Genomic DNA, 13,488 nt, shown 5'->3' with positions numbered 1-13,488 from the left:
TAACTTTTTTTTCCCTTTCACCGTTATCTCTGGTCAGATTGGTTTTTTCACGCAGAAACACCATCCTCGTTAGGAGATGAGTAGCTGTGAGTCTCAGCTGGATGGAATTCCATCTAGTTTTCAGCTGTATGAAAGTGGGCTGGCTATCCTCCTACTAGTATTTAAGCAGGCCCTTGGGTTGGTGGGTAGCACTGTGTAAGCCTGGTTTTCTCTAAAGCTGAGATGGCGTCTGATGACCAGGACCTCATCTCTGAAGAATGCGGGATTGCTGTTAATCATGTGGCATCTTATGAGCTGCACGTCAGTGATGCTTATTTGTCTATGGTTAGTATGCTTCTTATGAGGGAGGTTTCAGTTCTAATCTGGGTGATGACCTATCTTCTGTCGCCTTAGTAATGATGGTTGTGGCCACGTTTGTGGGGTGATGCTAGATGAAACAGCAACTTAGTGGCTAGGACGCTGCTGCTTTGTGGCCCTATTGATTTTGAGCTGTGATTGTAAACTATGGGCTACAATAGGGAGAATCACAGTTCTTTCCGTTCGGTTCCCAAAACTATATGGTCATCAGACACTGATGGTGGACTGAATAATTTTTTACTCAAATTCTACCTTACAGTTCATGCAGATGTGTTAGACTTGGTGAAATAGATTGACTTTAAAATGTCACTTAATTTTTTATGCTGGACTTCTGCCGTGTCTCCACAGTTACTGGATATAAATGTTAGCATGTGAGGTTCACAAATCTGATCCTTAAAGAGGCCACAGTAGCCAAAGATGAAATACTGAGCATATTAAAAGCTAGGTGATTCTCTCTGAAGTAGCCTGGGTTTGAAAGACAGCTGGGGCCCTGGAAAGTCAAAGGGCAAACCAGGCTGAACAAAGAAGGCCTCTTTTGGACAAACCATAAAGTCAACCAAGTGAGTTTGTGTAAGATTTCCAGTCTTTTTTTTTTTTTTTCATTTTAGAGAGTAGAGGGAGAGACAGAGAGAGACAGAGAGAGAGGAGAGAGACAGAGAGAAGGGGGGAGGAGCTGGAAGCATCATCTCCCATAGGTGCCTTAACCAGGCAAGCCCAGGGTTTCGAACCGGCGACCTCAGCATTTCCAGGTCGACGCTTTATCCACTGCGCCACCACAGGTCAAGCAAGAGATTTCCAGTCTTAAAAATCACCTCTCACCTCAGTTTCTCCCCACTGCCCCCGCCTGCCGTCCCAGGCCTGTTACTATGGTGAAGACGTGGAAGCACCTCTCTTTGCCTCATTCTTCGAAGACCAAGCTGAGGTGAAGAGGGAACATGCAAAGCAGTTCATAAGATACCTGAAACGACGTGGGGGTAAGATCTGCCTTCCCGTGATTCAGGTAACTATGTACTTTGTCACGATGATTTTTTTACAGGGACTTTGCTCAGTCTAGACTAGAGAACTAAATTACTAGCTGTGACCTAACTTGTTAGGTTACTCATATATCGTAGACATGGTTTTGTGGTAACTGATTTTGAGGGCAAGCATATGTCTTCTTGCAGCTTCTTCATATCCTTTTCAGTAAACTGGAGTCACTACATGCTCGTCAGCTTTTCTCCGTGAGCTACCCCATAGTGTGGCCTCTGGACCGGGGGCACCAGCATGACCTAGGGACTTACTGGGAATGCAAATTAAGGGATAATCAGATTCTCTAGGAGCGGGGTCCAAGGAGCTGTAGTTTAACAGGCTCTCCAGGTGATGCTGATGCTCCCTATCGTCGGGGAAGGGCAACTGTAATGGCCTCTTCCTAGAACACTTAGCATCCTATACCAGATCGTTAGTCTAATTCAGATGGCACGTTCAGGTGTTTTAAATGGTGTAACAAAACTTTTTCCACTGGGATCTCGGATACTTAAAAGAACTAGCCTAAAGTTTAGTTGGGGGATATTACATCTAGAAACATCCCTACTTATCTGAGGGGTTCTCCAGCTTCATAAAGAGAGCTAGTAAATGTCTGGTAGTAATGGAACTAACCCCTCATCGTGGAATTCCAAAGCGGATGGAATAGTCCAGGAAACTGCCGTGCTGTGGAAGCACATTAAAATGACCTGGGAAGCTTCTAAAAATCCTGATACTGAGGTTGCACTCCATGCCAATTAACTCCTAATGTCTGCAGTTGAAATTCAGACGTAATTATCTAAGATGCTCAGCTGATTCCATTGTGCCACAAAGTTTAGAAATACTGGGCTGTACCTAGTCATAATCTTACCCGGAAAGTAGGATATAACAAGCCGGTACCTGCCGTGACCTCCCTGTTTCTCTCCAACAGAGACCTAATATAGATAATTGGGGAACTGGTGTACAAGCTTTAGAGACTGCTCTGGAGTTGGAGAACAAGTTAACCAAGCTGCTGGAAGACCTGAAGTCGGTGGCTTCTGCCGACAGTGCAACTGATGTAAGCAGTTAACTGGGTCTGAAAGGAGCGTCATCTTTTACTTCTGGATTATGACTTGCTTCTGGGAAGTGGGTCCAAGGCAGTGGATCATTCATGTGCTTTTTTTTCCCCCCAAGGAAGTATAGGAGCTTACTTCTGGGAGTAGATTGGAGATAGGAGTAGGTGCCCTGGTAAGAAGGAATGCAACTAAACACAAGATGGGGAAGACTTCCCAGGGAAAGTGCACTCTAGATAATTAAAAAAAACAACAAAAAAAAACTTTTGTTGCTGGCTTTTAAATCTCCTAGATAAGAAGCACTTCAGTCTTAATGGTACCAGATCACCTAGAGGCCTTACTAAAACCCCACCTCCAGTGTCTCTGATTCAGTTAGTTTCATGTGGTATCTGAGAATTTGCTTTTCTAATAAGTTCTCAGATGATGAAGTTCCTGGCCAGGGGCCACACTTTGAGAACCACAGTCCTAAACAATTCCTGCAAAAGTGAATGTTAATGGAGACTTATTATCACACAGACTTCTCTGAAATCTTTCTGGTTAATGGTGAACACTGTTTCTTGTGGTGGTAACTTCTTTCTCACCAAACCCCCTAGCATCTCAGGAAATCAATGTGAGGAAAACACCCTTGTGCAAAAGTTATCAACCCTAGAGGAATATTGGACTCAAAAGCTCTGAAGAGCTAGAAATGCCTGAGCCTTAATGCCTGACCAAATCTTTGGGATTGATTCTAGGCACCTACTCGAAAGAGCCATGTGAATTTAAAAAACAAAAAACAAAAACAGGCTGGAAAACCACTGCAGGAACAGCTTGTTTAAATTAACCTGTACTTTTGAGGAGGTGCCCTAACACTCAGACCTGTTGAAAGTGGATATCCTATTCACCTGGAGGCCTTGCATTCACTGTTGGCCCAACAAGCCGTAATTTGCATAACAAGATTTTGAGATTTCCTTCCTGTGGCAGACAAGGTTCTTAATGAGTCTTTCCCTGTTTTATGTCGGTAGCTCTTACGCTTCATGGGAAAGTACCTGGATAAGCAGAAGAGGAACACAAACTATCTGGAACGCCAGATTATGTATCATAAGTCCCAGGAAGAAAAGCAGGCCCACGAAGACGTATATAAAAAGCCCGCTGAAGCGTCAGGTAAAAAGTCTTAATATCTGAAGATCAGAAAACCAGTCTTCCTGTTGTAGGAGGTCCCAAGACCAGCTGCTTAAGCATCTTAATCTCCATTTGACAGAAGACTGCTTTCCTTCACTGTGTGTACAAATAAATCTGTCTTTGCATCACAGTTGTGTCAAGAGCTTGCTATTGGAGTACAAAAAGGGGTTAACTCATCATTGTGAGTACGGTGAAAACTTTCTTAGGACAGTAGGTGCATTACTCTTAAAAATTAAAATAAAATGATCCTGGCTGGTTGGCTCAGCGGTAGAGCATTGGCCTGGCGTGCGGGGGACCCGGGTTCGATTCCCGGCCAGGGCACATAGGAGAAGCGCCCATTTGCTTCTCCAACCCCCCCCCTCCTTCCTGTCTGTCTCTCTCTTCCCCTCCCGCAGCCAAGGCTCCATTGGAGCAAAGATGGCCCGGGCGCTGGGGATGGCTCCTTGGCCTCTGCCCCAGGCGCTAGAGTGGCTCTGGTCACGGCAGAGCGTCGCCCCTGGTGGGCGTGCCGGGTGGATCCCGATCCGGCTCATGCGGGAGTCTGTCTGACTGTCTCTCCCCGTTTCCAGCTTCAGAGGAATACAAAAAAAAAAAAAAAATTTAAAGTAAAATAAAATAAAATAAAATGAAATAAAGTAAAATAAAATAAAATAAAGTAAAATAAAACCCTTCCCCACTTCTTCCATAATCCCAACAGCACTTAGATGAAGGGTCAGGATTTGAAAATTGCAACCAGTCCAAGTAGATACAGTAGAAATTAAGTAGTAAAACCTTAGGTCTCACTAATGTTTTCATCCTCCCCCCAACACTACATGTGTTAAGTTCACAAAATAGTAGGATTTTTCTTCTAGTTTATGTGAAGTCAAACCTAAAAACAAGAGCTCTTGATCTGGAAATGTAACTCGGCTGAAAGGTTTGCAGTGGACAGGCAGCTGCAACCCAAGTGCCCTGTCATAGTCCGAGGTACACACCGGGGACAGGAGAATACACGGGCTCTTCAAACAGCAAACAAGTGTGTAGATGTGCCTGCCCCTTCTGCTGTGGACAGACCAACAGCTGCTTGGGTAATGGCTCTCAGGACGAGCAATGCGCACACAGTGGGTGGCTAGTACCTCCCGGGGAAGGAAGGGCTCTATATAGGGTTGTGTTCTGTCTCCAAAGTTTAACTGGCTCCGTGGCCTTGAGAAAGTTTCTACCTCACTCATTGACTCATTTCAGTCACCTTTAAAGTGGCATTAATAGCACTTAGTTCAGCCTGACCCAGGGTGGTGCCGTGGATAGGACATCCACCTGGGACACTGAGGTCTCAGGTTTAAGCACGAGCTCATCAGCTTGAGTGTGGGGTCGCAGGCTTGAGCATGGGATCATGAAGCGATCCCATCCATGGTTGCTGATTTGAGCCCAAGGTTGCTGGCTTGGCTGGAGCCCCCTGGTCAAGGCACATATGGGAAGCAATCAATGAGCAACTAGAGTGACACAACTATGAGTTGATGCTCCTCATCTCTCCCTATTTGTCTCTGTCTCTCTCACTAAAAAAAAAAAAAAAGGTATTTAGTTTATAAAGTTAACAGGGTTAAGTTAATATGTAATGCATCTAGACAAGCACCAGCTTGGATTATGTACTATAGTTTATATAATAGTCCCACCTCTTAAACTTGAGGAAATACATAATGGAATTATTATGCTAAATAAAGTAAGCCAGTCAGAAAAAGACAATACCATATGATCTCACTAATATATATAGAATCTAATCAACAAGATAAAGAAAATAGAAACATTGGATGCGTAGATACATAGAACAGACCGATAACTATCAGAGGGGAGAAGGCTTGGGGGGTGCTGGGCAAAGGGGTTAAGGAAAATAAAATTGTATATATGAGCCATAGACATGGACAATAGTGTGGTGAGAGCCAGAGGGACTGGGGGTTGGGGACACATGAAGTGGGCCAAGGGGGGATAAATGGGGAGGGAAAGACACTTGGCTTTGGGTGGTGAGCATACAATGCGGTGTGCAGATGGTGTGTTATAGGGTTGTGCACTTGAAACCTGTATGGTTTTATTAACCAATGTCACCCCAATAAATTCAATTTTATAAAGGCAACAGATAACTGAAATTGAGACAGAATCTTAAAACATTTCATCTTAGCAGTATCTCTTTTGAAATGAGAATAAGGGTCATAAAAAGATCGAATTAGGTATAGCTTGGGAAAAAGTTCAAGTTAATAAATAGATTGAATATTCAAATGCACAGCTAATCAACAAGTGATGATGAAGTAAGCGAAGAAATTCTCAGCCAAAGGAATAGAAAGTGGTATTTCAAATTTTAAACATGGAATTCCAATGAAAGATCTAATTTAGAGCTCCAGGAGAAAAGAGAAATTGAGAAAAAAAATCCATTATAGCAAAATTTTCAAGCATCAAGGATGAAAAAGCTCACTATAAAAGACATCATTCACAAAGAATAAAAACTCATATTACTAATTGCTTTCTCATCAATATTAGATGCCAAAACAAATGAGAGAAAAAATCTTCAAAATGCTGAGGGGAAAAATTAAGGTTTATGACAGAATAGATTTATTTTGTGAGCTTTTAACCTGAAGAACTTCACTGTGAATCATATCATTGCTTTAATAATACAATATAAAGGCACGGGCTTCTACAGGCAGGTCCAATGTAGCACACCTGAAATTAACTAACTCTGTACAGTACTTTAGTAATTCTAGTGAGGAAGGGCATTCCCTGAGGCCGTTGTCACCAACCACATGGTGAACTTCTTATTAACCACACTTTTTCTACAAATCACCCTTCTTGAGAATCACTGCCTTGATGAGCTTGTTACCACCGAAGAATTACTAGATCACAAAACATTTTTTAAATAAATTCCCACTTTTATCATTATTACTAGTTTATATTTAATTTTATACATGTTAGTGAATATCATAGATATTTACATTAAAACCAGGAATAAGATAAGATTGATTTATCTTCAACACTACTTAAGTGTCTTTCTGAAAGTTCTCAAGCAGGGTTTCTCTGATTGAGCACTATTGACATTTTTGAGCCAGATGACTCTGACATAGGGAGTTGTCCTATGCATTGTAAGATGTCTAGCAGCATCCCTGGCCTCTACCTACTAGATAGTACCTCCTCCTGTTGTGACAGTTGAAATGTTTCCAGACTTGCCAAATGTCTCTTGAGAGGCGAAAATCACTATGCTTAAGAACAACTATTCTAGACAATGCAATAGAAAAGTTAAAGGAAAACAACATATCATGTATCTATTTGAAAAAGACTTATTAATGAGAACTGAAAAGCTATTATAACTTACTAGAAAGTTTAATTATGTTGCTGGAATACAGGATAAATATCTACATGTGAACCTTTTCTGTAAACAAAAACATTGAAAAAAACGTAACTTGTTTATAATATTTACAAATACATGAAATATTTAGGAATAATTCTAACAAAACTAACTTGGAACCTATATGACATAAAATAAAAATGCCTCCTGAAAAAGAGAAAATCTTTGAATAATGAAAAAAGGAAATAAAGACTAAATATAAAAATTGTGACACCACTCCAATGAATGTATAGGGCTAATGTAATTTCGGTTACATCCTAACAGGATTTTGAGGGTTTAAACAACTTAGTACCAAAGAATAACTTCAATCGTGGAGTAAACATGGGAACATACATAAAACTTACTCAATACCATTAGTCATTGGGAAACACAAACCCAAACCATAATGAGATACCGCTCACTATACATTCAGGAGAATGACTGAAATTAAAGTAACTGTCCACACCATCTGCTCACACGATGATGCAACAACACTAGCTCTCACGCAGTGTTGACAAGAATGTAAAGTGGTATATCCACTTCAGGAAAAGGTATGGCATTTTTTCATAAAACTAAGTATATATCTACCTCAAGAATTTGAGGAGGACACAGTTTGGGCCACAGCAAATGATGTTATAGATTAATATTGGAGAAAAGAGGAGGAAGAGGTTTAAAGCTAATTCACTTGATGCTTATAGTAGGAATCAATAGAGACTGTTTGAAGAAAGGATTCTAAGGGTATTGTATAAAAATCCAATTATAAAGGCAGTCATTAGAGTAAAATTATGATTATAATTTTTTAAATAACCTTTGTAGTGAAGGTTTATATAAATATAATGTCTGTACTTACATTTTATTGTGTAACCCTTATGTTAGGACTTCTTTTTAGTCCTAGTTCTATTGTTCAGTATATCCAGTGTTCACCCCAGTCTTTTTTGCTGAAGTTTCCCTTATCACCTTTTGGTTGAGTGACTTTTATTTTCTGGGAGATGCTTCAGTAGACCTGATGTGGATAGTATTCTGAGTCCTTGGATTTGCCAAAATTTTACCTGTAACTTTACATTTGAAGGACAGCTTAAATAAGTTTAAAACACTGACTCAAACTTATATATCTGACAGGCGTTGTTCCATTTCTGTTTAACATTAACTGTAGTTATGTCAACTTCAACTTGGCTTTTTCTCCCTTAAGAATGACACAATGGCCTGACCAGGCGGTGGCGCAGTGGGTAGAGCATCAGACTGGGATATGGAGGACCCAGGTTCAAGACCCCGAGGTCACCAGTTTGAGCGCAGGCTCATCTGGTTTGAGCAAAGCTCACCAGCTTGGACCCAAGGTTGCTGGCTCCAGCAAGGGGTTACTAGGTCTGCTGAAGGCCCACGGTCAAGGCACATATAAGAAAGCAATCAATGAACTAAGGTGTTGCAATGAAAAACTAATGATTGATGTTTCTCATCTCTCTCCATTCCTGTCTGTCTGTCCCTATCTATCCCTCTCTCTGACTCTCTCTGTCTCTGAAAGAAAAAAAAAAATGACACAATGTCTTTGTCCAGATGCCCACAGTTTGCTATATTAATGTTAGTAGAATACCTTTGGTATTTGTAGAATGTGTATTGGTAAGATATGTCTTGGTATTGATCAATCTGGGACAGTTTTCTAATATCTTGAGTGACTTTTAATATAAAACATCTAAAAATGTTTGCTTTTCTTTCATTCTTCTAGTTTTCCTCCAATTGCAAGAACTCCAATTACTCAGATTTTAAATCATTTTTGCTTATCCTTTCTATCTGTCATGTTCTCTCCTCTTTTTTTTTTTTTTTTTTTGTAACAGAGACAGAGAGTCAGAGAGAGACAGATATGGACAGACAGGAAAGGAGAGAGATGAGAAGCATCAATTCTTTGCTGCAACACCTTAGTTGTTCATTGACTGCTTTCTCATATGTGTTTTGACCAGGGGTCTACAGCAGAGGTAGTGACCCCTTGCTTAAGCCAGCGACACCTTTGGGTTCAAGCCAGCGACCATGGGGTCATGTCCCTGATCCCACGCTCAAGCCAGTGACCCTGTGCTTAAGCCAGTGAGCCTGCGCTCAAGCCGGATGAGCCCATGCTCAAGCCAGCGACCTCGAGGTTTTGAACCTGGGTCTTTTCCTTGTCCCAGTCTGACGCTCTATGCACTGCACCACCCCCTGGTCAGGCTCATGTCCTCTCCTCTTAATTGTTTTGCTTACTGAGGAATGCACAGCTGAATGGAAGAACAAATGAATGCTTCCCTTCCCCTGCCCCTCTCTTCCCCTTCCTCTTTGTTTCTCTAGAAATCAATAGAAACGAAGCCCTGGCCAGACACCTTGGCTGGAGCCTCGCCCCACAGCACAGAGGTTGTGGTTCCATTCCCGGGTCAGGGCACATGCAGAAGCAGTTCGCTGCTCCTGCCTCTCTCTCTCAATAAGTAAATCAATACATCGTTTTGCTCATTCCTCTTTCACTTCTTTCACTTTTCCTGTGTGTCCACTCTGTATCCTGTTCTGCGTTCTATGGTGTCTATTTCCCTCATAACTGCTCCTCATAACTCACTCTTTATTTACAAAATGAGTTCATTTGCAATTTAATTTTTATTGCCAAATAATTTTCTATTCCTTTTATTTTTTTTCCTAAATTTTACTGATCACCACTTCACATCCTCCTACTGACTGAGCGTCACTTTCCCTCTGTTGGCCGTGTCTCCCCTGAGCTCTTGTATTTAGTTTTTTATTTTCTGTCTTCCTGACTGCAATTACATCGTCATTTTATTCCCCTTTATTCATGTTGGAATGTTGGGTTGCGGTTTTTCTCTGCTTTGAAGCGACATTTCTCTAGTGAGTGTCTTAGTCTATGGGGAAGTTTTGTTTCCCTCTGGCTGTGCCTGTGTGTGTGTGTGTGTGTGTGTGTGTGTGTGTGTGTGTGTGTGTGTGTATGTGTGTGCGCATATATATATATATATATATATATATATATATATATATATATATTTTGGCTAATCCCTTCACCTTCTTTCATCCAGTCCCTCACCCCCAGCCCCCTGACAGCTGTCAGTCTGTTCTCTGTATCTATGAATCTTTTCTATTTCGTTTGTTAGTTCGCTTTGTTCATTAGATTCCGCATATGAGTAGGATCATATGGCACTTGTCTTCCTCTGCCTGGCTTATTCCACTTAGCATAACGCTCTCCAGGTCCCTCCACGCTGTCGCACAAGGTAAGATTTCCTTCTTTTCTACAGCCACTTAGTATTCTTTGGCTGTCGTAGCTACAGGATTACTTTGCCGACCGTATTTGAATGCGTTAGATTTTTCTCAACTAGAAGGAGAATATTTTTTTTATTTTATACATATGCCAATGAGCAAGATCTCAAATGCACCAGAAAGAAGATATTTTAAGAGGAAGGAAGGAGCAGGTCCCCCAGTTTCTCACCTCAAGAGCTTCCTCTTCTATTGCTATAATAGATGTCACTTCTGGTACCAAACCGCACCTACATTTCAGATCTTAACTTAGTTCGTGAAGGTTCCTGTCATCAGTTCTGAACCTTTGTGGTCTTTTCACAACCCTTTGTGAAGTAGCCACCTTCCCTAAGGGATCCCGCTCCTAATTTCCACTTCTAACTCTTCTCTTTTGGAAGTGCTTCTTTTTCCTTTACTCTGCTTCCTCTGTGTGATTTCTCACCGAACTACATTCTAAACCTGTCTGCCAACTTTCCGTTTACACCTGCTGTCTTTGATGACAGCAGCTCTCACTAATAAGGGGGTCCCATCACTCTGTGATTGCTGGCTACTGATTTCTGATATCCAGCTCTGTTAAGACTCTTCTGCACACCTGCTCTTTTCAGAACCACCCACAGCGTTGTCGTGGCTTCTTGAACTAAAACTGCAAACTTCAGATGCCAAGAACAGTTATCACCCAAGGGTACACGAAGAAAAAGAGTGAAGGGACAAGAACCCGGCACTAATAGAGATTATAAAGCTGAATGTTTACTTCCTAAATGTGACAATATCTTTTTAGAGTTCACAAGGGTAGTTTTCAGAGAAATGTATGGGTTGGCAGAAAACCCCAAATGCATCTGTTATTAGACTCGTATATGTTTTTGCTACATTGATACTTTTTTTTTTTTGTATTTTTCAGAAGTGGAAGCTGGGAGGCAGACAGACAGACTCCCGCATGCGCCCAACTGGGATCCACCTGGCATGCCCACCAGGGGGCGATGCTCTGCCCATGTGGGTTGTTGCTCAGCGGCAACCGGAACCATTCCAGCGCCTGAGGTGGAGGCCATGGAGCCATCCTCAGCACCTGGGCCATCTTTGCTCCAATGGAGCCTTGGCTGCGGGAGGGGAAGAGAGAAACAGAAAGGAAGGAGAGAGAGGAAGAGTGGAGAAGCAGATGGGAGCTTCTCCTGTGTGTCCTAGCCAGGGATCGAACCCGGGACTTCCACATGCCAGGGCTGATGCTCTACTGCTGAGGCAGCCAGCCAGGGCCGGATTGATACCTTGTACATATACAAGTTTATTTGGATCACAAGACTATTTATAGACAAATAGACTCTCAGTCCACCCTTCTTAACAATTTGTGTAGCCTTAACCTAGAAATCTATTAATTTTCTAAGGCACTGCAACAAATTAATACAAACTAGGTGGCTTAAAACAACAGAAGTTATTTTCTCACATTTCTGTAAGCCAAAGGTCTAAAATCAAGGAGTTGTCAGGGTTACTTCTTCCTGAAGGCTGAGGGAAATACCATTTCATGCCGGTTGCTTAGCCACTTAGCTTCTGGTGGTTACAGTAATTCTTGTCATTCCTTCCTTGTCTTGTTGAAACATCACTTCAATCTCTGCTCCCATCTTCACACTCCTGTCTCCCTGGGTTTCTCTTCTTCTATCCCTTAGAGCAGTGGTCCCTAACCTTTTTTGGGCCATGGACCGGTTTAATGTCAGAAAATATTTTCACGGACTGGCCTTTAGGGTGGGACGAATAAATGTATCACGTGACTGAGACAAGCGTCAAGAGTAAGTCTTAGACGGATGTAACAGAGGGAATCTGGTCATTTAAAAAAAATAAGACATCGTTCAGACTTAAATATAAATAAAACAGAAATAATGTAAATTACTTATTCTTTCTCTGCGGACTGGTACCGGTCCGCGGCCCGGAGGTTGGGGACCACTGCCTTAGAGTTTCCACTGGATTTAGGGCGTACCCTAATCTGGTGTGATTTCATCTCAATCCTTACCCTAATTACATTTGCAAAGATTTATTTCACATAAGATCATATTTTGAGGTTCTGGACAGACATGAGTTTGTTTGGTGGGTTGTTTTTTTTTTTTTTTGTGACAGACAGAAAGAAAGGAAAGAAAGAGGGACAGATAGAGACAGACAGACAGGAAGGGAGAGAGATGAGTAACATCAATTCTTCGTTGGGACACCTTAGTTGTTCATTGATTGTTTTCTCATATGTGCCTTGCCCGGGGGGCTACAGCAGACTGAGTGACTCCTTGCTCGAGCCAGCAACCTTGGGTTCAAGCTGTTGAGCATTGCTTAAACCAGATGAGCCTGCGCTCTTGAGGTCTTGAACCTGGGTCTTCCACGTGCCAGTACGACGCTCTATCCCCTGTGCCATTGCCTGGTCAGGCCAGACATGAATTTTTGGTAGACACTATTACAACCTACTACAGCATCAGTAATGCCTCTTTGATACTAAGACCCCAGCAGCTCCACTTACCTTCTCTAAATTGGTATGTTTTATGTTTATCAAACACTTGCTTTGTGGCTGGCTCTATTCTAATTATTTCACAGATACTAACTCATTTCATAGTTGTAATGAATTGGTATGTATTCTGCTGAGGCATCTCTCTGATCTGTGCAGCCTGACAGCCCTTCCCTCAGCAGTTGGTCTATTGCTCTGTGCTGATTATGTAAGAAGCATCCAAACCTGTAGAGATTTTTTAGGGGTGCATTTGAACTAAACTGATAACAAGTGCAGTGAAGGAAGATCTCAAGTGCTTCAAAGAATGGCTGTTTTGCAGTTTCTTTTGTACATTTAGAATTGAGGAGGGTAAATAAAAAAGATTACATGAAAGGGTGAAATTACAGGATAGTTAACAAGATTATGTGCAGGCTTAAAGGTGGTTACTTCTATGATGGGTCCAGAAAAGGAGGTTTACTCTGGCATTTCAAAGGTGTGTTAACCTAGATGCACAAGAGCAATGGCCAGGGCTAACTTAGGGCAAAGAAACTTTTATAGGCCTTGGGCACGACTTCCGCCCATGACCTGCTCACTTAGGAATTTGGGGTCAGGTCATCCTGTGAAGTTAACTTTTAGTCAGATTTATTACAGAGCTCCCTCTTCTGTCCACAGTGCTCTGTGCATGGCGACCTTGATAAAGAATGACATGAGACCCAGCTGCAGCTGACTGAGGCCAACAGCCCATGTGGTCTCTCACTTAAAAGTAAAATGTCACCTCCTGGAAAGAGAGACCTAAGAGATTCAGATAACTGACAGATAAGATTTGAGATTTCTTATACAAGTGTCTTCTTGGAAAATGAGCAGCAAGAAAGCTCCCTAAGGAA

At 41.9% G+C, this 13,488-nt stretch overlaps 1 protein-coding gene across 1 annotated transcript; it reads left to right on the top strand.

Moving 5' to 3' along the window:
* Nucleotides 1–222: 222 nt before the first annotated feature.
* On the top strand, nucleotides 223–3,562 carry LOC136379772 (ferritin, heavy subunit-like). The gene is made up of 4 exons (XM_066347315.1): nucleotides 223–324; nucleotides 1,214–1,357; nucleotides 2,288–2,413; nucleotides 3,410–3,562. The coding sequence occupies exons 1-4, from the start codon at nucleotides 223–225 to the stop codon at nucleotides 3,560–3,562; spliced, it is 525 nt and encodes a 174-aa protein (XP_066203412.1).
* The last annotated feature ends 9,926 nt before the right edge of the window (nucleotides 3,563–13,488 follow it).

This window comes from Saccopteryx leptura, chromosome 8 (assembly GCF_036850995.1).
Source record: "Saccopteryx leptura isolate mSacLep1 chromosome 8, mSacLep1_pri_phased_curated, whole genome shotgun sequence".
Lineage (NCBI taxonomy): Eukaryota > Metazoa > Chordata > Mammalia > Chiroptera > Emballonuridae > Saccopteryx > Saccopteryx leptura.
The sequence above is the reverse complement of the archived record's forward strand: the minus strand, read 5'-3'. Positions and strand labels throughout refer to the sequence as shown.